Raw genomic sequence first — 22,622 nt, 5'->3', positions numbered from 1 at the left:
TATAAAGTACTCATTATGCAGGAAGTCCACTTCACAAGTTCTCAAATGTAAAATGTATAAAAATCTATAGCTGAAATAGCTATCTGTAGATTGACTATTTTCAAATGGCCGAAATACTGTGTGTGTGGGTGTGTGTGTGTGTGTGTGTGTGTGTGTGTATGTGTGTGTGTGTGTGTGTGTATATATATATATATATATATATATATATATATATATATATAGCTTAAGGGGTTAGTGTGTTTTGTAATAATATTAATCATAATCAAAATCTGCAAAGTAACTAGTAACTAAAGTTTTTATATAGCCTAATCTTAGTGGAGTAAAAGTACATTGTTTGCCTTTGAGATAGTGGAATAGAATTAAAAGTAATGAAAATGTGAAATACTCCAGTAAAGTAAAAATACCTAAAATGGTTACTTAAGGACATAACTTGAGTAAATGTATTAAGTTACTTTACACCACTGCCCTAAACCACATACAAAATATACTGTTTCTTAGGATCAGTTGTGTTACTATTGCTGTAAGTTAATACAACCAGTACTGTAGTTAGCTGACAATAAAAACCTAGATGCTTTTACCTGTCTCTTTCCCTCTTGGATATTGGATACTGTGATATCCTTTGAAAGCACAGAATCTGTAGCTCCAAATTTAGTTTGTTACTAAGCAACCAGGTAGGGCCTATTACCAGGGGCGTCACAAGGGGGGGGAGTAGGACTGAGTTACTAGGGCCCAAGGTGGAGGGGCCTGGAATTATTTTATACTTTAGCTATTGAAAAATAGTAGATACACAAGCTCACAGCGTGGCACCAAGTGCCGCGCTGTGAGCTTGTATTATATCTGCTATTTTGTAAAAGTCGTGAAAATGTGTGCAAATCTTTGAATATACCAGTATGCATTTTTTATGCGAACATTTGTAACTAAAATGTTGCTTCTGTGGGGTCGCTGGAACTAAATATTTTTAGATGGGGGTCCGTCCGTGGAACAAAATATTTTGAGATGGGGGTCCGTGGCCAAATACATATCATTCTGGGGGTCCTTGACATGAAGAGGTTTGAGCACCACTGACATAGAAACATAGGTTTTTCAAAAAACCTTCAAAGACTTGCACAAATTTTCACGATTTTTCAAAAATAGCAGAACTACAAGCTCGCAGCGTGGCACCGAGTGCTGCGCTGTGAGCTTGTATATCTGCTATTTTTCAATAGTTAAAGCACAAAATAACGCAGTGAATCCTTGTACCCAGGGCCCAGAATTTGGTGCGACACCCCTGCCTATTACTCTAAAAAGGAACAGTGACTCATCTTGATCTTCTCACGAGTCACAACCCAATCTACTTATCCAAGTATAGAGTCTGTGCTCAGCACGCTTTGTTTCAGTCCTAATATCTTTATCTTTAATTGGCTACAACAAACGTAAGGCATGCCGGTCCATTTTCGAGGTGTTGGTATGCAGCCTGTATTTTTGTCTTTGTTTCAAACGTGTTCCATCTTCTTGCAGCTATCTATGCAGATTAATATCCTGCATTCTTGGCTATATATTATGCTGAATCTGTTCAGCATACAAACTGTACGCTTTATTGTTTTTCCTGATACTGTAGGCTCACCAGGTCACAACAAAGACACAGTAAAATATACAGTATAATGGTGTACAGAAGATCGTTGTAGAGTACCTTTCTTTTGAATAATCAATAACATGATGTAACCTGTGCTATTAAACCACAGCAGCGTGCAGCTCTAGCTGATAAACCCACTACTGCTGCTCCTGTTCACTTCATCCTGTTCACCCCAGATGATTGTTTCTTCACTGCTCCTCCTAATGCCTGCAGTTGCCAGGATTCACGATGTAATCCTCTGGAATTATGTCTAAACGGGATCATTCTTAGATATTATTTTAATGCTTTTCAATCCTACTGGCAGTAAGTACTTAAACTACTGCATCTTATTATGGCTTCCTGCATTGCCGGGCCCCACCGCTCTGCTTAATGAACGAGTCGGTTTGTAATTGGATTTTCATCTATAGGCCTACACGACAGATGTTTACCAACGACAGTGGGATGCTAGACACAACAGCAACACTCACAGGAGTAAAACATGACACAAATTCCAAAGAAACCATAATCACAATAAGCACATACTGTAGCCTATACCCAAGTTACCCAACTGCACCAAATTTGTTTGAAAAGATCAACATATGAATCCTTTGAGCCTCGCCATCTCATTATTAGTGGAGCAAAATAGAAAAAGTAAGAAAAAGGAATAATAGAACAATCTTATCATTGTAATCACATTCGTTATTGGTGGAATTTGGGTTGGGGGGGGGGGGGGTACATATTGTATATTAATCCCAAGAATTTGATAGGGGAAAGGCGACGGGTTCATGATGCGAGAATGTGTGCAAATTGAACGAAGCCTAATGTAGATCTGCTATTTTATCTAGGCTATGGTGAGTCAGCAGCAAGGTCAAAGCTGCAGGAAAATATAGTTCTCACCAGTATGTAATAAAGAAATGTATACATAGAGCTGTCACATTGCAACAGAAAAACTACAAGAATTGTGCATTTGCTGCAATATAAATACAAATAGTACACAAGAAAACAGCATTTTTTCCCAAATGTATCCAAAGGTAATTGCTTTGTTTATGTGCAACATAGATATGTGTCCTCCTGACTGATTGTATTCCACTGGACATCCCTCTCTTGACACAAGAGCTCACACATCTTGCTGTTTGCACATTGTTCACCAGCAGATATGGGAGGTTTTTGTCATCAGTCAAACTCTTGGGTGATTGTAATCTGTGGGAACTGGGAAGGAAGTAGGCTGTGTGTGTGTGTGTGTGTGTGTGTGTGTGTGTGTGTGTGTGTGTGTGTGTGTGTGTGTGTGTGTGTGTGTGTGTGTGTGTGTGTGTGTGTGTGTGTGTGTGTGTGTGTGTGTGTGTTGCACAGTCTGTCTTCTGTTCTCCTCCACAGGTATTCTGACAATGTGTTCTTTGGTTTGATCTCTCTTCCTCATTCCATCATTCACTCACTATCTCTCTGTGTCTCTCTCTCTCTCTCTCTCTCTCTAGTCTCTCGATTACAGACCTCTGCATTGCAAGGAAAAGACCTTTCCCTGGTGATGGCTAGCCCCCCCCCACACACACACACACACACACACACACACACACACACACACACACACACACACACACACACACACACACACACACACACACACACACACACACACACACACACACACACACACACACTGGGTATGCTGATAAATGGTATCTCTTCCCTCTGCATTGTACTGGCCCTTGGCTTGGACAATGGATCACCACAACTGTTAGGAGTAATTTTCTATTATCCAGAGTTCATAGGAGCTCTCATTCAGTTGGCTTTCTTCTCATTGTTCTCATTGAAGTGGCTGAGAAAATCAATGAGGTACAACTACAGAGTAATTAAGTGCCAGCCGTGTGTGCGCGCACATTATATAGCGAAGGCATAATTATGTGGACTCTGAGTAGTGGTGGGAAAAGTACTAAATGTTTTTACTTGTGTGTAGACTAGACTAAAGGCATATCTAACATATAATTAGAGAGAGAGGTCAGTCAGTCACAAAATGCATTATCTATTCACTCGCTTCAGCGACTGATCTCAAATTTAACATGGCATTGGCCATTAGCATTATACACACGATGACGGAGCCCGAATTTCATTTTTCCCAAATTCTAGCGATTTCTTAGCGTTTCTTCACTCTACAGCTCTACAGCCTGTTGTCAGGGTTACGGTCCGTTCCTCCAGGCCATGGGATCTGTAGCCCCGGGCCCACACACACCTCTCTCACAGTTAGGAATGTTGCAGTCTCTCTCTCTCTCTCTCTCTCTCTCTCTCTCTCTCTCTCTCGCTCTCTCTCTCTCTCTCTCTCTCTCTCTCTCTCTCTCTCTCTCCATGGGTCACGCATGCAACGGGTGATGTGTGTCTCATCGTCCAACGGGTATAGAAAACGTATGTGGAGCAAATACATCCTCATACTTCTATTCACCTAATTTTGCTGTTAAATTATTTGTATCCATCATAAATATACACTCCTCCATGGGCTGCTCCTTACATTATGATGCTCCCACATATTCTCACGCACGCACCATGCAGTTACAGTTACTTTCCCCAAAACCCACACTCTGCACATATTTTGCAGCACATATATTCGAACGGGTAAGGTCTAGTCCTTATAATCCAGGGGAGATGTTTGAGTTTTAGCTCATTCGGCTGAGTCATGTGAGCCACTCTGCCATAGACTCACCCCCCTTTGACCCGATCGGGTCACGGCACCAATGTACTGTAACGCCCAAGATTTGAAGTGGGTCTCCCCGAGTGGAAAGCCATCTTCCCCGCTAAACCAAAAGGAATTCCTCTACGATCCGGGGGAGATATTAAAAGGAAAGGAAAGGATTTCCCTACGTTCCGGGGGAGATATTAGACTTTTTTAGGTAATCATATTCATAATCAGACTGAAGCTGTGAGCCACTCTTCTACACAGACTGAAAAAAGATCATTGCACCTGGATACAGCTGCTATTCACTATAAATATGTATCACCAACTTGGCAATACAGTTTCTCCTATTGATATGCAGTGTATAAATATGGCATGTAAAATATGACATTTATTGCATCTCTAGCAGTCTTTTACGATATTGTGCATGTTGATATTGTGATGACGACACATCTTCAATTTAATATTGTGCAGCCCTAGTTTTTGTGTTGCACGTTTGTATTTAAACTTGCACTAAGCAACTTTCCTATTGTACACCGGATATGAAGCGGTTTCCTGCGCAAGTGCTGACATGCTTGCTCAGGGGATAATCAAATCTTGACCATCAGGTCAACATTAGTGTCAGAGAGATATGACCTTTGACACAATCTAAATGTCTCTGTAGAAGAGCAGGGAGACAAACATACAACCAACCCAATTGTATACCGTAAGTTGTGTTGTATTAACATACTCAAAATTACATTTTATTCATAAAAAATAAGTAGTTCCGCTTTAACCGGTGTGTCCCTTTTTCAGGCATGTCATTATAAGCGAACATTCTCAACCAAAATAAATGTTCAAGAAAACTCAAACAAACATGTATCCATATAATTTATGCCCATCATTACCTTTATATAGTGGCCTAATAGCTTTAACTTCTCACTGTAATGCATCAACCTCACCGAATTGACCGAAAGCAACCTTTACAGCCAGATGGAGACCAAGGAAGCATTAAATAACATTCACTGGCTGTTGAATCGCTGCAGGCTAAGGGGGGTGCAGGGTGAGGCGTTTGCTTGAAGTGTGTTCGAGTGTTCTTTTCCCGATACTTCAAGCGAGCTGAGACTGTTATCCTCTGGCTTAATGTCTCTGGATTGCACAGCGTGGAACCAATTATTGGTGCCCATCGCTAATGGCCTGCTAGCTAAAAGAGAAAAGTAACTCAGACGTGAGTTTGTCCAAGGAATTCTATTGATCTCCATCGAAAGAGACAAACCAGCCAACATGGGAGGATTCGATTGTGTGTGTTGTTTAGATTTCAACTTAATCAATGACCTGGGATTATTCTGCTACAGGATAGATACTGTTAATTGATACAGTTAAAGAGAGCTCATTGACAGTACCATTTATCACATAGTTTACCTCTGAAGCAAAGAATATGTGTGGGTCCTTTCCAGTGTAAACTGTAAAGTAAGTAACTCAGTACAGTCTTAAGTAATACTTATACAATTTTTAGGCATTTGTGAATTTCCAATTTCCATTACTTTTACTTCTACTCCACTACATCTCGGATCCAAATATTGTACTTTTACTCCATTACATTTATTTGAAGACTTTAGTTACTAGTTACTTTGCAGATATAAATTATATTATAAAACATACATTATACATACATCTACAAGCTCATAACACGTTGCATTGTGGAGCATTGTGAGCTTAGATGTGCTATTTTCAAACATTTTGTACTTTTACTTTTGGTACTTTAAGTACTTTTACTCAAGTACATTTTGAATTCCGGAATTGTAAGGGTGCCCTCACACCAAAGTACCTATGAGAGTGGAATCCGCGTTACGCCAATGCATTTCAATGAGAAGGGAGCGTTTTTTGCAGAAATCCTCTGCTGGCATGAAACCGCTTCTTCACTCTCATTGAAATGCATTGGCGGAACGCGGATTCCACTCTCATAGGTACTTTGGTGTGAGGGCACCCAAGAGTATTGCAATATTAAGTAAAGAATGTGAGTACTTTTTCCACCACCGAGTATATTACTCTAATAAATTTGCAGCTCCTTCCAGCTGTAGTTCTCAAAGGGTTTTCAAGTCAAGGACCCCCATTTGAAAATAATTGTTCCAGAGACCCCAAGAAAAGAAGATTTCTATTCAAAAGGTTTTGGTAAAGCCTATCTTGTTATGGTACAGCTCGTTCCAGAGGCCTTGAAGCCACAGTATAACTCTAGTGTCTGACCATTCTTCTTGGCAGAACTCATTTACCACTGCCCAGAGTGATAATTGTACTTCTGTCAATGATATCATGTTACATAAACTTGACCACCACCACCACCTAATATAATTGTCTTGTCTCCTCTGTTTCTCATGATTATTGATTGATCTGAATTCCACCACAGACCCCACTTTGAGACCCACTGCCTTAGAGCAATGGTTCTCAAACTTTTTAGCTCGAGACCCAATATATATTCATATATATTTGCCCAGGACCCAAACTAGCAGATTTGATTTGATTAGATTATGGTATTTATTTAGGAAACTTTTTAAGTTTTTAAATTTAAACTCCTTTGAAATAATTAAAAACAAAAGGGGGGGATATTTACTCGTGACCCATAAAGATGGACCCACGATCCCACAAATGGGTCCTGAACCACTGTTTGGGAAACACTAGCCTGGGGCCAGCCTATGTTAATGCAGCTAACTACAGGGTTCCCACACATTTTTACCAATTAATTTCCAAAACTTTTCCAAAACCTTTCCAGAATATTTAACCCAATTTCCAGGACTATATAACAATAATTCAGCTCAATAACAGGTCGCTTACTCCTATGCGCAATGCCCAAAGACAGGCAGTGTATGCCAGTGGTTCTCAACCTTTTCAGGCTGCCCGTGACCCCCGAAATAATCATGTTTTAACTGGGGACCCCGGCACCCTGACGAGCACTAAGAGTTGAGGAATTTTGTATAACACGGTTCTATTGTGAAAATAGCAGATCTACATGCTGTAGCATGTAGATCGGCTATTTTCACAATTTCTGCCTCTAATATTTGACAATTTGACCCATGTTTAATTTGTCATTTCAGAGGTATTAACAAAATCAATAACCAAAGACAATGCATAGCTATTTTTTCCAGGACCTTCCAGGACTCTTGATGAATTCCAAAACTTTTCCAGTACTGGAAAAATATTTTTCTAATTTCAAAATATTTCCAGGAATTTCATGACCGTGGGAACCCTGTAACTAACTGCATCCCCTCCTTGTTTTAACATGTGTGGGGATGATGTCTAGCTGCAGCTAGGCTAGGGAAACACTGCCTTGGATCAAAGATTATAAACATTTTTATGCTCTCAGTGCAGCTTTAAGGTAAAGGGCAACCTATATCTTATTTGCAGTGCGTACTTTCTGGTAAATTGATTATCAGTTTTGTCAACATGGGCTCACCTGGCCTCCAGTAGTTTCACCTGGCTGTGCAGTTCAGACAAAGTCCTCCTGTGGGCCTGGGACTGCTCTGCTAGGGAGCCCTCTAGCCTGCCTTCCACCTGATACAGCTAGTAATCACACACACACCACACACACACACCACACACACACACACACACACGCGCACGCACGCACGCACGCACACACACACGCAATGTCATAAACAACTAAACATTGCTCACAAGAATGCTTTTGAAAACATACAAAGCGTGAAATGTATTAAATGTATTATGTTTGATGAACTCCTTGTTTTCCTAGGTGACCGTGTCTGCCCAGCGCAGCGCTTAAGGAATACTTTCATTACCATAAGCAAGGAAATGCTTTGTTTTGTTGTTAATTTGTGGCCAATTCATTAATGTATTTAATATTTATTAAGTAGCCGTATAATAAGTGGGGTAATAATCAGGGTGATTAGGAGGTGCTAATCTGCTAGCCTGGGTACCAGCCTGCTATGCTACGTTCAGTGGATTGGTTTTGTCACTTCGCTTCTTTTGTCACCTGTTACGTAGGCAACGTTGTTGCTGATTGGATGTTGTTCCAACAAAGGTTAGTTATACGTCATCAGCCACCGGTGTGTTTGTCCCGCCCCGCACCACAGACCAATCAGAAGGCACGAGTGGTTTCCACTTGTTTTCTATGTACCGCCCTTGGAGATAGGAGCCTGGCCAGACTGAGAAGCAAAGTGACAAAACCAATCCACTGAACATAGCGTAGCAGGCTGGTGCCCAGGCTACTAAACTGCCGGGTTTTATTTCTCAACAATGACAGGCTAGGTGTCAATTATCCCTTGCATAATGGAACGCATTTGCCAACCATGTGATTTTTATTAGAAGGTATAGGAGATATTAACTGTAAATGCGCGTGTCTTTATGTCCAAGTGAATCATATACATTGTGTGTGTGTGTGTGTGTGTGTGTGTGTGTGTGTGTGTGTGTGTGTGTGTGTGTGTGTGTGTGTGTGTGTGTGCGTGTGGAGAGAGAGAGGGCAGGTTTATTTATTGTGATAGTGAGGGGAGTCTCACATGCTGTAGAGCCAGCTGTCGAGGCTGTTTTTTTTCTGCTATCGATCGTGTGATGGGGGAAATATACCATAACAGACTGGGAAGAGAAAGGCACCGAGAGCCAGTTAACACAGAGGCCTTGGTTCCTCTGGGGTGATTTCATTTCACCCTTCAGAGAGTGTGTTCGTGTGAGACCACAAATGATAGCGTCCCTTACATGCAATAAACCAAAACAATGACAGAAAATCAACAAAACCCAATCACTGCATGTATTATTTAAGGCTGGCGAAGTACGCTATTTACTACACTAGTTCAATCTGGGAACCCATCTGCAAGTAAAGAGAAAAAAAAAAGGACTCGTGAGCAGAATTTCGGACAGACCCATATTCGCCAAGGGCACGTTTTTTTGGTCTGGTTCCAGGCTACTAGAGGCTAGTGATGATGAAGACACCATCTCTCTCACCTTGAGCTCCATCTCCTTCAGTCTTGCATCAAGAGCGGACCTGAGATCTGCCACCTCCTGACGGAGGCTGACTGTCTGTTGTTCCCCAGACCTCACATCAGCACTCAGCTTGGATATGCTGGCATCGCACCTGGAGCGGAGGAGAGGGGTGGAGGATGAACAGACAAACAGGAGGATAGAGCAGATGGGATATTGTACTGTAGGTCGGATAGTCTTATGGTCGACATCAGCCTTGAACGCTGGAGTCTATCCCTGTTTCCAGGTTCAGGTTTATTAGTCACATGCATATCCATACAGGTACAGACATACAATGAAATGCTTGTGCCAGGAGCACTCTCAGCCTTATTACACACACAAACATCAACCCACAACAACAAGACAACAACAAGTCACCCAAGACAACCCAAAAACAACAAAAACCATACAGTGTAACAGTGTACAGTTTAAAAACTGCGTACAGTGCACATGACTACCTAGGTCTCGCTTTCATCTCTTCGTTAAGCAACCTGATTGCTTGAGCATAAAAACTATTACTGAGACGGGTGGTGTGCGATGAGATGCTCTGGTAACGTTTTTTGGATGGGAGGAGATAGAACAGGGAATGGGCGGGATGACTGCTGTCCTTTAAGATGTTCTCTGTCTTTTTCTTACAGCGTGTGTTATAGATTGTGTGTAGCTGTGGTAATTCTGTGCCAATGATTTTGGCAGCTCTCTTCACAATTCTCTGTAACTGTTTACTGTCTTGAACAGTCACGTTACCAAACCACACTGTGATGCATCCTGTCAAAACACTTTCTATGGTACAGCGATAGAAATTTACAAGAGCCTTGGTGCTCAGGCCAAATCTCCTGAGGCGTCTCAGAAAGTACAATCGCTGCTTTGTTTCAATGCACTACAGACCCCTGGGAGATGGAGTCTATCCCTGTTTCAATGCACTACAGGGACTGAGTTACCAGGGCCCATGGTGGAGGGGTCCATAATTATTTTAAACTTTAGCTATTGAAAAATAGCAGATATACAAGCTCACAGCGAACAAGCGAACATCTGTAACTCAAATTTAGCTTCTGGGGGAGGTCCCTGGAACTAAATATTTTGAGATGGGGGGTCCGTGGTCAAATACATCTCATTTTGGGGGTCCTTCACATGAAAAAGGTTTGAGCACCACTGACATAGAAACATAGGTTTTTCAAAAAACCAATAAAGAAGGATTTGAAATATTCAAAGACTTTTCACGATTTTTCAAAAATAGCAGATCTACAAGCTCGCAGCGCGGCACCGTGCTGTGCTGTGAGCATGTATATCTGCTATTTTTCAATAGTTAAAGCACAAAATGTAATTCAATGTATTCTCTATGCAAACCAGCTTTTAAAATGTCCAAGCTGGAAAAAAAGCTTGGAATTTTTTAAAGCTGGTTTGCATAGAGAATACATTGAATTACCAAGCAAACCATTAGCTTGGCTTCTCTCAGTGTGAATGCAGCATTAAGCTTTTTGCTTAATTTATGAGGTCATCGCCAAGCCAGCCATTAAGTGAATGTAATTTGCAGGCCAAAATAAATTAACTACATTTATCAGCTGGGCCAAATAAGGACATGCCAATTTAGTCAGGGGATATTAATAAAACCTGGGAATAAATTCCTTACCAAACAATTTCTTCACCAATGTGTTCGTAAAGGTGTCTAGTAACATATCTAACTGAGATTGAAATTCAACATCCCTAGCAAAATGTTTGACAGCTAGGGTAATTCTGGTCCTCATTCACTTACTATATATACACTGTACTGTAAGGGAAAAAATGACTCCCAAAAATATGCTTTAAGTAGCATGTGAGGGGTCTAACTAGGTGTTTTTAATTATTCTGAATCCATTGCAAGCATTTGATTTGCACGAAAAACATTCATTGGGCTAAAAACAGACCTAAAAAACAACGGTTTAGTGATGAGTCATCACTTTTCACAGTTGTATGGGGTCCATTTTTGGCCCAAGGAACGTTTTTCGTGCAAAACAAATGCTTGCAATGGATTCAGAATAATTAAAAGCACCTAGTTAGACCCCTCACATCCCACTTAAAGCATATTTTTGGGAGTCATTTTTTCCCTTATAGTATAGTGTATAGTAAGTCAATGAGACCCAGAATTACCCTAGCTGTCAAACATTTTGCTAGGGATGTTGAATTTCAATCTTTATACTAGACACCTTTACGAACACATTGGTGAAGAAATTGTTTGGTAAGGAATTTATTCCCAGATTTGACAGGTATTCTGCTAATTTTCCCTGTCTAATTGTGTTGTTGGATACGTGTCTGTGCGTGTATACTTGCATGCACGCAGTTGTGTGTGTGTGTGTGTGTGTGTGTGCGTGCGTGCATGTGTGCGTCCGTGCTTCCGTGCGTGCGTGCGTTTAATTGTCATCATACTGTATGTCTAATACAGTCAAACTCCCAACTGCCCAATAGCAAATAATTGCGGTGTCCCATCTCAGATCCATGTTATTTCCCAGTAGACTATATTAACAGTGCAGCAGTTCTTTCGCAAGTGGTTCACTTCACTGTATACTAGCGTACACAAACAGCTCCCAATCCCTGGCCTGCTTGCTTATTCATGAGTTGCCTTGAAGAGGTCATTGATTAGCCTAAGAAAGGTTTTCAATGGTCCTTGGTGAACCATGAATCATTGTGTATGGTGACTGGTGAGTCATGCTAACCTTTCTACAGAAGACTGATGATATGGACCAGCCTGCTGTGAACCAATCGGTTCACATGTCCAGTGATTGGTTAGCCTATATGTAGTTATCATAGTGATGTGGTATTGTGTTGTATAGCATCCCAGCATTGTCCCATTGTATTATTGTAGAGAGACAGACAAGACTTTTTTTTTTCTGCCTCCTGGTGGCGCTGTAATAGGTTGATTCATGTTTTGGTCTATAGACCCTAACTCTTGAACCGCAATGAAAACGATTTTTTCCCCATGGATTCCTTGGATCATTAGCAACTCCCCAAATAACCACCCCCATTTACACTTGACAATATTAACACCATTTTGCGTTATCTTTACAAAACACAGTTTTTTTCTACAACTTTTGTCCAAACCTCACCAACATTGGCACATCTTATCTCTTTAGTCATGTGATCATCAATCAGATTCTATTCTGATTGATTATGATTGGCTTTAGTTGGCTGGGCTCGTTTTGATCAGCGGGAAACTTTGCACACACACTTCTAGTAGGTCAAGGAAGAATCTCCACCCAATTCACCCTTTGTCAAGTCCAGCCCATTGTCCTGCCCCTTTCCACACCCATTGGTTGCTGTGTCTTGGTGGGACATTCAGTGGGACATTCCATCCACTGCCATGTTAATTCAGTTGCTTCATATTGTTATTCTGTGTGCTCAATTCTAATTTCAAACTTCGTTTCAGTCAATTGGAGCTGCTCAGTGGAAGCATAGTGAATCAGCATGTTTTTAAATGTTTTTATTTCTCCAAATAAGCTAATTCAACATAAAAAAGGCGGAAGGCAGATAGAGCCTGCTGGTTGGTCAGTCAGGGACCAACCAGGAGGCTAACAAAGGGTGAATTGTTTTTCAGATCGGCCTGTAATGTGAAATTTGTTCTCTGCATTTAGCCGTCCTAACTATTAGGAGCAGTGGGATTTATTAATAGAGTGCCTGGGGGTTACATGACCTGCTGAGGCCAGGGACACTATTCCACACTTAATAGACTGGGTGGTGGACCAATGACAGGTGACCTCTCGATTCGTTAAACTGGTGACCTTCTGAATCCCAAGCGGCCCTATAGTCTCTACCACTCAGCTACTGCTGCCTATAGTCTCTACCACTCAGCTACTGCTGCCCTATAGTCTCTACCACTCAGCTACTGTCGCCTCAGACAGATGATAAATAGACAAAAAGAGTGTCTGACAGCTACATATCCACCACCATTTACTTAAATGTTGTACATACAGTATCATCCCTATGAGAAAGAATTTCTCATGGTCTACAGCCAGTCAGTCTTGTCTGTAACAAGTAGCCTTGTTATGTATTGATTTTGTGTGCAGGTTCTTGCTATTTCCATTGATTTTACTTTGTTTAGTTACTTGTAACTTCAAGTCCTCATAGTACATGTTGTTGTTTTTTTTCTTTTTCGGGTGTTTTTCTTTTCTTCTTTTTTTATATCGAAATTGTATTATTGCATTTATTATTGCCATCCCCATGACGCTTACAGTTACACGTTTACACTCAAAGGACCACAACGGAAATAAGCTCTCAGGCTTTTTGTGTTTTATCCTTTACAGATATGCACACACACACACACACACACACACACACACACACACACACACACACACACACACACACACACACACACACACACACACGCACACACATACTCACATGTTCATTTCTATGTATTTGAAGTTTATCACTTTCAAAAATAAAATAAAGGACGTTGAAATGCTTTGCTGTGTTTGGCTAATTTTGACGTTGCTATATTATATTATTGACACATGTCAAATACAGTACTATTAGAGTTGTGCATGCATTAATTACCTGGTCACTCTTCCTCTCAGGTCTCCGATCCCGGCCATGTTTTTCTGGTCTAGACTCTGCACTGCAAATGAAGTTCCAGATGTGACTGAGTCCCTCTGGGTGATGCTGCTCTCCAGGGCCTGTTCAGACCAAGGTCAGACGGTCACAAGTTACTATGAAAAGCTCCACCGGCTGTCTGTCCTTCCGTCCGTCCGTCCGTCCGTCTGTCTGTCACGTCACACTTTAGTGTCACACTTTTGCCGCTACTCTTATCTCTGCCACTGTTGGCCCTATCGATGCCAAACTTTGCACACACACCCCTTGGATGGCAAATCACAACCTCCTGATTTCTCACATGGCCCTCTTCTAGCGCCACCATCAGGCTGATTTTTGCAAAACACATTTTTGGAAACTGCTCCTACAGATTTTGGCCTAAAATCACGCAAAGCGGTACACAGTATCTCTAAAGTCATGTCATCAACATGGATCTGTACCATTTCCAATATTCCCTCCTGATTGGCCACAATTGCTTTCTAAAGTTTGCGTATGCGTCAGCGACGTGGCGGTCGCTTATCTCCCGATTAGGAAGACTAACTGGTACTTAATTGGCACATTAGGTCAAATAGAAAAGGAACAGACACTTTGTGACCGGATAAAGCCTAATTATAGAACTTGACAAGAACCGAGACACATTGCTAGCTTGAAAATCAGCTAGTGTCACTGTCATGATGGAGTACAATTATGCCTAATGTATGCTGCTTCATACGACGGTGTCACACACCGGAAATAGCAGACTGTGAGCTATTAGGTCTGTTATTTTTGGCATGTGCAACACCGCTGTACAACAAACTGGGCTTAATCTAGCTGTAAATTCACAGAATAATCTCTGCATGCATGCGTGTCGGCGTGTCCCCCGCTTAGCTTAAGAACTTCCCAAAAGATTGACTTCAAACTTGCCACGTGTGTCGCTGAGGACCCGAGGGAATCTTTAAAATATTTATAAATCCACAAATTCCCATATGGATGCCTGATATCAATCTGACGTCATATAACTGACGTCAAAGACTGGCCTCCATACTGCAATAATGGGAACTTCACTGCACTATAAGGACAACGGGTACAATGCATAATGGGTAGGCCCTACAAAAATGGTTGTGAGGGGCATGCGTTCCCAACGGGCATCGTTCCCAACGGGCATCACCAGCCTGGTGTGAAGTAAATGCAGAGTTGTGAGGTTGCTGTTCATTCCAACCAGTCTAAATGAAGAAATGCAGGTGGATTTAGAAACAGACAGCTATCTGGTCACCCCAGGTTACATTACCTTTGCTTCGGTAATTATTCTGACAGGTCCTGTGGCACACATAGGCGTGTCCTTTGCAGATAACAGAATTACTGAGCACTATTTGAGACAGTGTCATTAAGCATGTCTGCATCTATAGCTCTTTCCGGTCTTGGTTTATTGCTACTTGCTCAAACACTCATGCAGAGAATTAATTAGCTGAAGGAAATTACAACGATGATAATATTAGATAACAACAATCAGCGTTATCATTTAGGGCCCAGTGAGAGTGGATTAATGATGCATTGTGTCGTGTAGCTACCACGTGGTTTGTGTATACCGTATATGGGTGCTCTCCCTGCGTGTGATGTTCATATACGACTCTCTGCCTGAAATTGAGGTAGAAAATTGATTGGTTTAATGAATAAAATGTCCATTCAGTGCTTAGCGTATATAGTATGGCTATAAACCATGAGTGGTTAAGTGCCATAAGTGGTACTGGCAAGCACTCAGAACATGTCAGTGTTCTTTTGATGATAAAGCCTTTACTTGTTTTTTTGCTTATACTTGGAAAATGTCTCATAAGCATGATGGGATTCAGGAGGGCGTTGTAGGGCAGGGCACTGCACCACTCTATATAGTGTAATCAAAGTGCACGTACAAAGTGCATGTATGTGCGCATGGCCATGTGCTTGCCTGTGTGTCTGCGAGTTTTTAGATAGGCGACTGATTAAAAGAGCAATGGCAGAGAGTGAGGGGAATGTAGCCTACAGTATGGTATAGGAAAACTGAGAGAGACAGATGGGAGGGGGAAAAAAAGCAAAACCAGACTTGATGCTAACACTTTAATGGTGACCTTCTTCATGGAAAGACATGAACTCAGAGCTCATGGTAAATGGTGCATTTATATTGATTGAAGAATTTGATTGAAGAATTTATTAGAAGTTTGCAATAGAAAAAAGTACAGTTTCATGACAGTACAAATCACTGGTACAAGGTCAACTAAAAGGAGATCCTAGAAAGCCGAGGCTTATTTCCACAGGAACCACATTTTAAGTATCTCATATATATCACCTGCATTTATATCACCTCTATCCAAGGTGCTTGCAATTTGCATTACGTTCACACAAATATTCATACACCGATGGCAGAGAGGAAACCACGCAAGGCACCAACCTGCTCAACGGGAGCAACTAGGGGTTCAGTGTCTTGCCCAAGGACAGAAGGAGCCGGGATTTGAACTGACAGCCTATCGATCATTGGCCAACCTGCTCCTGAGCTATAGTCGCCCCTGGCCCCTCATGGCACTTCATGTCAAAAAGGTTGCCGACCCCTGCTGTACTGTACTGTGCTTAATATGGTTTTGTGGGGGGCCAGGCAAGTTTGTTTCTGTAGTTTACCATGGTGTCTGGTATTCCTGCAGGGTGCCTTTATGCACCTATAATTATAGTTATTCTTTTTTGCTACCCTTAGCCAAGAGAGCCCAGCAGCACTCCCTCCCATCCCCATCACATTGTACAGGGTCACCATACAGTGTACAGACCAGCTGTATCTCCATCTGGTATGGAGACCACAAAGCCCCAGGCCAGAGAGGTCCCTGTAGAGGGTGGTGAGGACAGCTGAGAAGGTCATGGGGACTTCACTCCCATCCAATCAGAATCTAGAGCATTAAACCAGCACTGTTGACCAAGGCCTCCAACGCAGCCAGTTACGGTCGGTACACGGTCGGTGTGTGTGTGTGTGTGTGTGTGTGTGTGTGTGTGTGTGTGTGTGTGTGTGTGTGTGCGTGCGTGTGCGTGTGCGTGTGTGTGTGTGTGTGTGTGTGTGTGTGTGTGTGTGTGTGTGTGTGTTCAGGGGCGTCACAAGGGGGGGTAAAGTGGGACTGAGTTACTAGGGCACAATGTGGAGGGGCCTTAATTATTTAGCTATTGAATAGCAGATCTACAAGCTCACTGCAAGCTTGTAGATCTGCTATTTTTGAAAAGTTGTGAAAATGTGTGCAAATCTTTGAATATTTTTCAAGCAAACATTTGTAACACAAATTTTGCTTCTGGGGGGTCCCTGGCACTAAGTATTTTGAGATGGGAAACAGTTTTTTTCTTTTTTTTTTTTTTTTAACCTTGGAAGGATTTGAAATATTCAAAGACTTGCACACATTTTTCAAAAATAGCAGATCTACAAGCTCGCAGCGTGGCACTCGGTGCCACGCTGTGAGCTTGTATATCTGCTATTTTTCAATAGTTAAAGCACAAAATAACGTGTAATAATGCGTTTCCAGTCTAAATGGGTTAAACCTCCTCCCCCTATGAAGAACATTCATGGGGGGGCCCGCAGTGAATCCTTGTACCCATGGGGCCCAGAATTTGGTGCGACACCCCTGTGTGTGTGTGTGTGTGCGTGCACGTGATGGTGTGTGCGTACCTGTATGTCCACGCTGAGCTGTTTGACGATGTGTGTGATGGTGCTTATGTGGCTCTCCAGCAGCCTGCGGGACAGGGCCTCGGCCAGCACGCTGCCCTGAGTGGCCTGCAGGCTGGCAGCCACCTCCTCCTTGATCCTCAGGGCCTGGTCCACAAGCACCGCCAGAGTCCTGTCCTGGCCGCCGTGCACACGGCCCTCCAGCACCTCAGGCCTGCATGATGAGAGAGGCAAGGTTCAAGAGAGAAGATCTAGAAACCATCAACGTGGGTGTCTGTCTGTCGATGGAGGCATGCAGATTCTACAGATGCCTTCTAAAAAAAAGTATTTCTCAAACGGTTTCCACCGCACCTCAAGCTAGGAGGAGCAGGACTGGAATATGTAGAAGCAAGGTACCAGAGCCGTCAGTCAGTCAGTCAGTCAGTCTGTCTGTCTGTCCGTCCGTCCGTCACGTCACGTCACGTCATGTCACGTCATGTCACGCCACGTCACGTCACGTCACGTCACGTCACGTCACGTCACACTTTTTCCCTACTGTTATCTCCAGCACCGTTGCCCCTATCCATGCACACACACTCCTTGGCTGGCAAACCACAACCTCCACCCCTCATTTCTCACATGGCCCACTTCTAGAGCCACCATCAGGCTGATTTTTGCAAAACACATTTTTGGACACTGTTCCTACAGATTTTGGCCTAGAATCGCGCAAAGCGGTCCACAGTATCTCTAAAGTCATGTCATCAATAATGGATCTGTCACATTTCCCATATTCCCTCCTGATTGGCTACGATTGCCTTCTAAAGTGTGTGTATGCGACCTGGCGGTCGCTTTTCTCCCGATTAGGGAGTCTTACTGGTATAAAGCCATTTAACGTAATCAGTAATTAGTTTTGTGATTTCTGGTTATACATGTAGTGTTCTTGACCTGCGCTCAAATCCTACCCAACGATACCCTGTGCTGTTCTGTCTCCCTCACAGCTTGTGTCTTTCTGCTTCTCCGATTTGATTAACATTATTAATCTCCCAGAGGGAGAAACTGAACTGTCACAGTCAATGTTCACTCGTCCATATTATCTTGTGCACTTTCTAAATGGTATTTGATCATGTCCTTTATAATCCTGTTTTCTTGCTTCGGCTGTTGTTATGTCAGGGAGTACAGTATACTCTATACTGTATTTACATGTTGTGACCATGGAACCGCTCTGATACATCAGGAATCTCCTGGCAATCGAATAAAGCACATCGACCAACAGTCTTATTGAAGATGAGATTTATCATACCGTCGTTGTCGGGTGGAAACTGCGTATCTCCAAGTTTCACATTTGTACAGCCCTGCTTCATCATAGAAGGCCGTCGCGGTGCGAGGCATTGTGTGCTTGTAGATCGGCTGTTTTCACTAGTTTAAATCATTTCTAAAAATGATAAATAACGAACGGTTTTGGACATACCCTCTGGACACAAACCAGATCTCACATTGACTTTATGTCTCTTCTATCGTGGCTATTTTGTGATTTCGAGTCACCATCATTAGTTGTACTGGTCATGTAGGATTTGATCTGTAAGAGCATGTACTTACATTTTACAACAGGCAACAATATAGGATTATGAACAATAGACATCAGGGATGGAATTTCGTGGGAGGTGATGAAGCCCATGGCCTTCGTGCCCCTTCAGTCTGGCCTTGTGCTTCTAAAAATATGATATGCCCTGAGGCCACAGTGGCCTTGACCCACATGACCTGCACTGTCCCAGCTGATTTAACCTTTTTCTCCTCTGCCCAGAATGTTTACTCGACTGCTGTCTGATATTAAATAAAGACACATTTCAGTTTGTGTAATATGGAGATACAGTGCATGACCGACGTGTGCTGTACCAGCTACAGCAGCTTATGAACAATACGCACGCGAGCACGCACGCACGCACGCACGCACGCACGCACGCACGCACGCACGCACGCACGCACACACACACACACACACACACACACACACACACACACACACACACACACACACACACACACACACACACACAGCTGTGCATTTGCATTACAATCATATACAAACAAAGGCCAATTTAATTTAATTGAGGTGCGCAGACTTCTCAGGTGCCCACTCTTCTGGTTACCCACACAGTACCTTTGTATGTGCTGCTACATTATAGTGTCGAAGAGCTGAAGCCCAATAAGTGTACTGTAGATAGGTAGGTATAGTAGGCAGGCAGCAGATACAGTAGACAGACAGACAGACAGACAGACAGACAGACAGACAGACAGACAGACAGACAGACAGACAGACAGACAGACAGACAGACAGACAGACAGGAAGGAATGATGGAAACATAAGTGTACAGTACCTGTTGTAGTGTTGATAGGGTTGTGACACTGACTCCTGTGCCATGGCTCCTTCTTGGCATGAAAAGTCTGTCAATCTTTTCTGATTAAGAGGGCAGGGGGCAATACTGAAGGCAATGAAATGTGAGGCAGCAATGGAATGTGTTATTATTTTTGAAATATTTGGAAGAAACATGCCACCCAAAATAAAATGACTAATACAGGACTATCAACAATGCAAGATTTCAACAGTACATTACAAAATACATAGACTATAAAATGGGACAACATACTGTATAAAGAAAATAAAAACACATTTTCTTTACATGGGGACATAGAAGAAGAATTTGACTATGACAGCCTCACAGTCCTTTCTTGGAAGAACCCTTTAGATTAGAAAATAATTATGTTAACATCAATATCTGTTTTGCTATTTTAGGAGAAAAAAATCGATTCATATTGGAAACAAATACATTTTATGGCCTACTCACACAGCAGCGTACGTTGCTTCCTTGCCTGGCTATTGGTTCATATGTTTGTACTGTTGGTCACTTGGTAACTGTTGTGAGTATGGAAAAAGGGTGTGTGCCTGCCAGGGTGAACTTGTCAACAACAGAAATCTGAGATTGATGCTTAGAGACTGAAGCAGCTTACACAAGAAAATCACAACATCTGCTTGTGCTTTTTTTCTTTCTTTCTTTTTGGGGGAATTTTATGAACATTCAGCCAATGTGTCTGTCTGTGACTTTGACACAGTCGACAAGCTTTAAGAACAGTTATACAGAAATGGTGGGCAACAATCTCTTTTTGATCTACCAGGTGATCAGAATCTACCAGGTGATCAGAATGGGGGATCAATTGAGCTCATCAAAAACAACCATTAACCACCATTGCTTGATGTGCATGCATACTACCTTTCTCCCCAGAGAGGCAGAATTGATCTTACTTTTATTCATAAAACTATAGACTTTTTCTACTTTGTATATTATAGTCGATGTCATGCATTATTGCGTTAATTTTGATTGATGGAATACATAGGACCGCAATGGAAACCTTTTTGTGTTATCCTTTTCACCTTAATGTCTGACTGTACCATGTGCTGTTATACATTTCTGTCTAATAAAAGTATTCAATCAATAAATCAATCAATACAAACGTAGGTTTTATTATTTACTTATTCTATGCGTGTATATTCTAAGCAGACTGTAATAATACCATAATTAGCAAGAGCAATGTAAGCCATTTACCATGAGAGGGAGTGGGTTGTTGGCTGATTTACCACTGTTTCAGGGTTTCGCCCTCGTGCCACAACCCTGGGGTCCATGAGCCAACTCAAGGTTGTTGACTGATTTACCACTGTTTTAAGCCAATCAGAATCCAGTATCTGAACATGTGACCACAAAAAGTGGTAGAAGGTGGTTTTCACTGTCTGGCACATATCACACCAGGTCTTGGTAAACGGCTAAGTGATCATGCTCCAAAAGGTTGTCCAACCATTGAGTTACAATTTATGACCAGAGTTGTAACTCCGGTCATAAAATCAATGTAAGTTGATTTTATGCTGAGGTGTTGGCTGACTCGACTGGAACTGCAGTATGATATTATAGCGCTGTTTTATAATAACCAAAGATATCATGTATTCTTCCAATACTCCCAGGTTTCATTTTGTGGCATCATCAGATATATTGGCTGGTAGCCTGGTACTATAGTATAGACAGTCCATTTAACACAAGTTAAATGCTTTGTTTGATTAGCTGATATGAATTTGCATAATTGAATGAATACCCATTGCCATGCGGAGGGCAATCATAAAAGCTTACGTCTACCTAGGGATAGTTTTCACTGTAGTCAAAAAAATAATAAGCCACAAAGCTGTGCCAACACAGATAGTAAATGGTTTTAAATCACACCATCGATGAGTCAGCAGGGAACATTTTTATATGAAATAAAGTTTTTAAATATTTCTTTATGAACTGAAACGTGTGTCATATTAGGCCTATATGTAATCCTAGTTTAGCCATCTTTTTTCCCCCCTTCCTCTTTTGGGCTTTTTTGATCCTTTATTGATACAGTGGAGACAATTCAGCCATTTAGCTCTTAACCAGAGCTACATAACATTGCAATGCTTTGTGACCTTTTAGATCTGTCATTTTCACTATGTTTGAAAAATGTCTTAATCTTTTCTTTTTTTATATATATATTTTTGGTGGGGCTTTTTCTGCCTTTATTGATAGTATGTACTGTAGTAGAGAGACAGGAAATAGTGAGATAAGGGGAGTGACACGCAGCAAAGGATGTCAGTACTTGAACCTGCGACACGCTGTGAGGCTACATTGCTGCCTACTGTAGGTGCCCGATCCGCAAGGCCAGCGGTCTAGGCAACAGACAGTGTAATTCTTAACACACATTCTCAGATTTTGTCCTTCACAAAAGCATGAATGTAATGAAGAGAGGAATGATTTACCCCTCTGAGTGAAAACAACTATCATGTGTAATTTAAAATGTTATTTATTACTCAGCCTGAGGAGATCAGCAGGCCCGCTGAGTCGGTGGCTCGTTTCAATTGCTTTTAACATCCTGTTTATTAGATTCTATTAACCATGGATCTGTATCAGTTCCTCTGTTTGCACCATCTTCATGCTGCTCCTGTTTTCAATTGATTAATCTATGCCCTGTTTTTATCTCTGTGTGCAGCAGTAAGGTTGTGCAATTAGAACTGCAGACTCAATCCCAATTCTCTGCAGTAGGTCTAATCTGAAGACTCACCTCTTCAGACTCCACCTTAGCCTGTAGCACTTGCCCTAGCCTTCCTTGACAACCTTGCAGGCTTATGCATGAGGCTAGAATGTAATTTGGATAGCTATGCAATTAGATAGTTTATATTTAGATAGTTA

At 41.9% G+C, this 22,622-nt stretch overlaps 1 protein-coding gene across 1 annotated transcript in view; it reads right to left on the bottom strand.

The window, feature by feature from the left end:
- The window catches only part of fam81b (family with sequence similarity 81 member B), a gene marked incomplete at both ends in the record, with an annotated part of 28,013 nt that extends 8,218 nt beyond the window's left edge, over nt 1–19,795 (bottom strand). The window contains 5 exons of the mRNA XM_080738826.1: nt 7,678–7,784; nt 9,180–9,309; nt 13,722–13,840; nt 17,401–17,611; nt 19,752–19,795. Coding sequence (XP_080594952.1) covers nt 7,678–7,784; nt 9,180–9,309; nt 13,722–13,840; nt 17,401–17,611; nt 19,752–19,795 — 611 coding nt within the window. The remainder of the gene's footprint in view (nt 1–7,677; nt 7,785–9,179; nt 9,310–13,721; nt 13,841–17,400; nt 17,612–19,751) is intronic.
- Nucleotides 19,796–22,622: the final 2,827 nt, after the last annotated feature.

Source organism: Nannobrachium achirus (assembly GCF_963921795.1).
Source record: "Nannobrachium achirus genome assembly, chromosome: 12".
Classification (NCBI taxonomy): Eukaryota; Metazoa; Chordata; class Actinopteri; order Myctophiformes; family Myctophidae; genus Nannobrachium; species Nannobrachium achirus.
The sequence above is the reverse complement of the archived record's forward strand: the minus strand, read 5'-3'. Positions and strand labels throughout refer to the sequence as shown.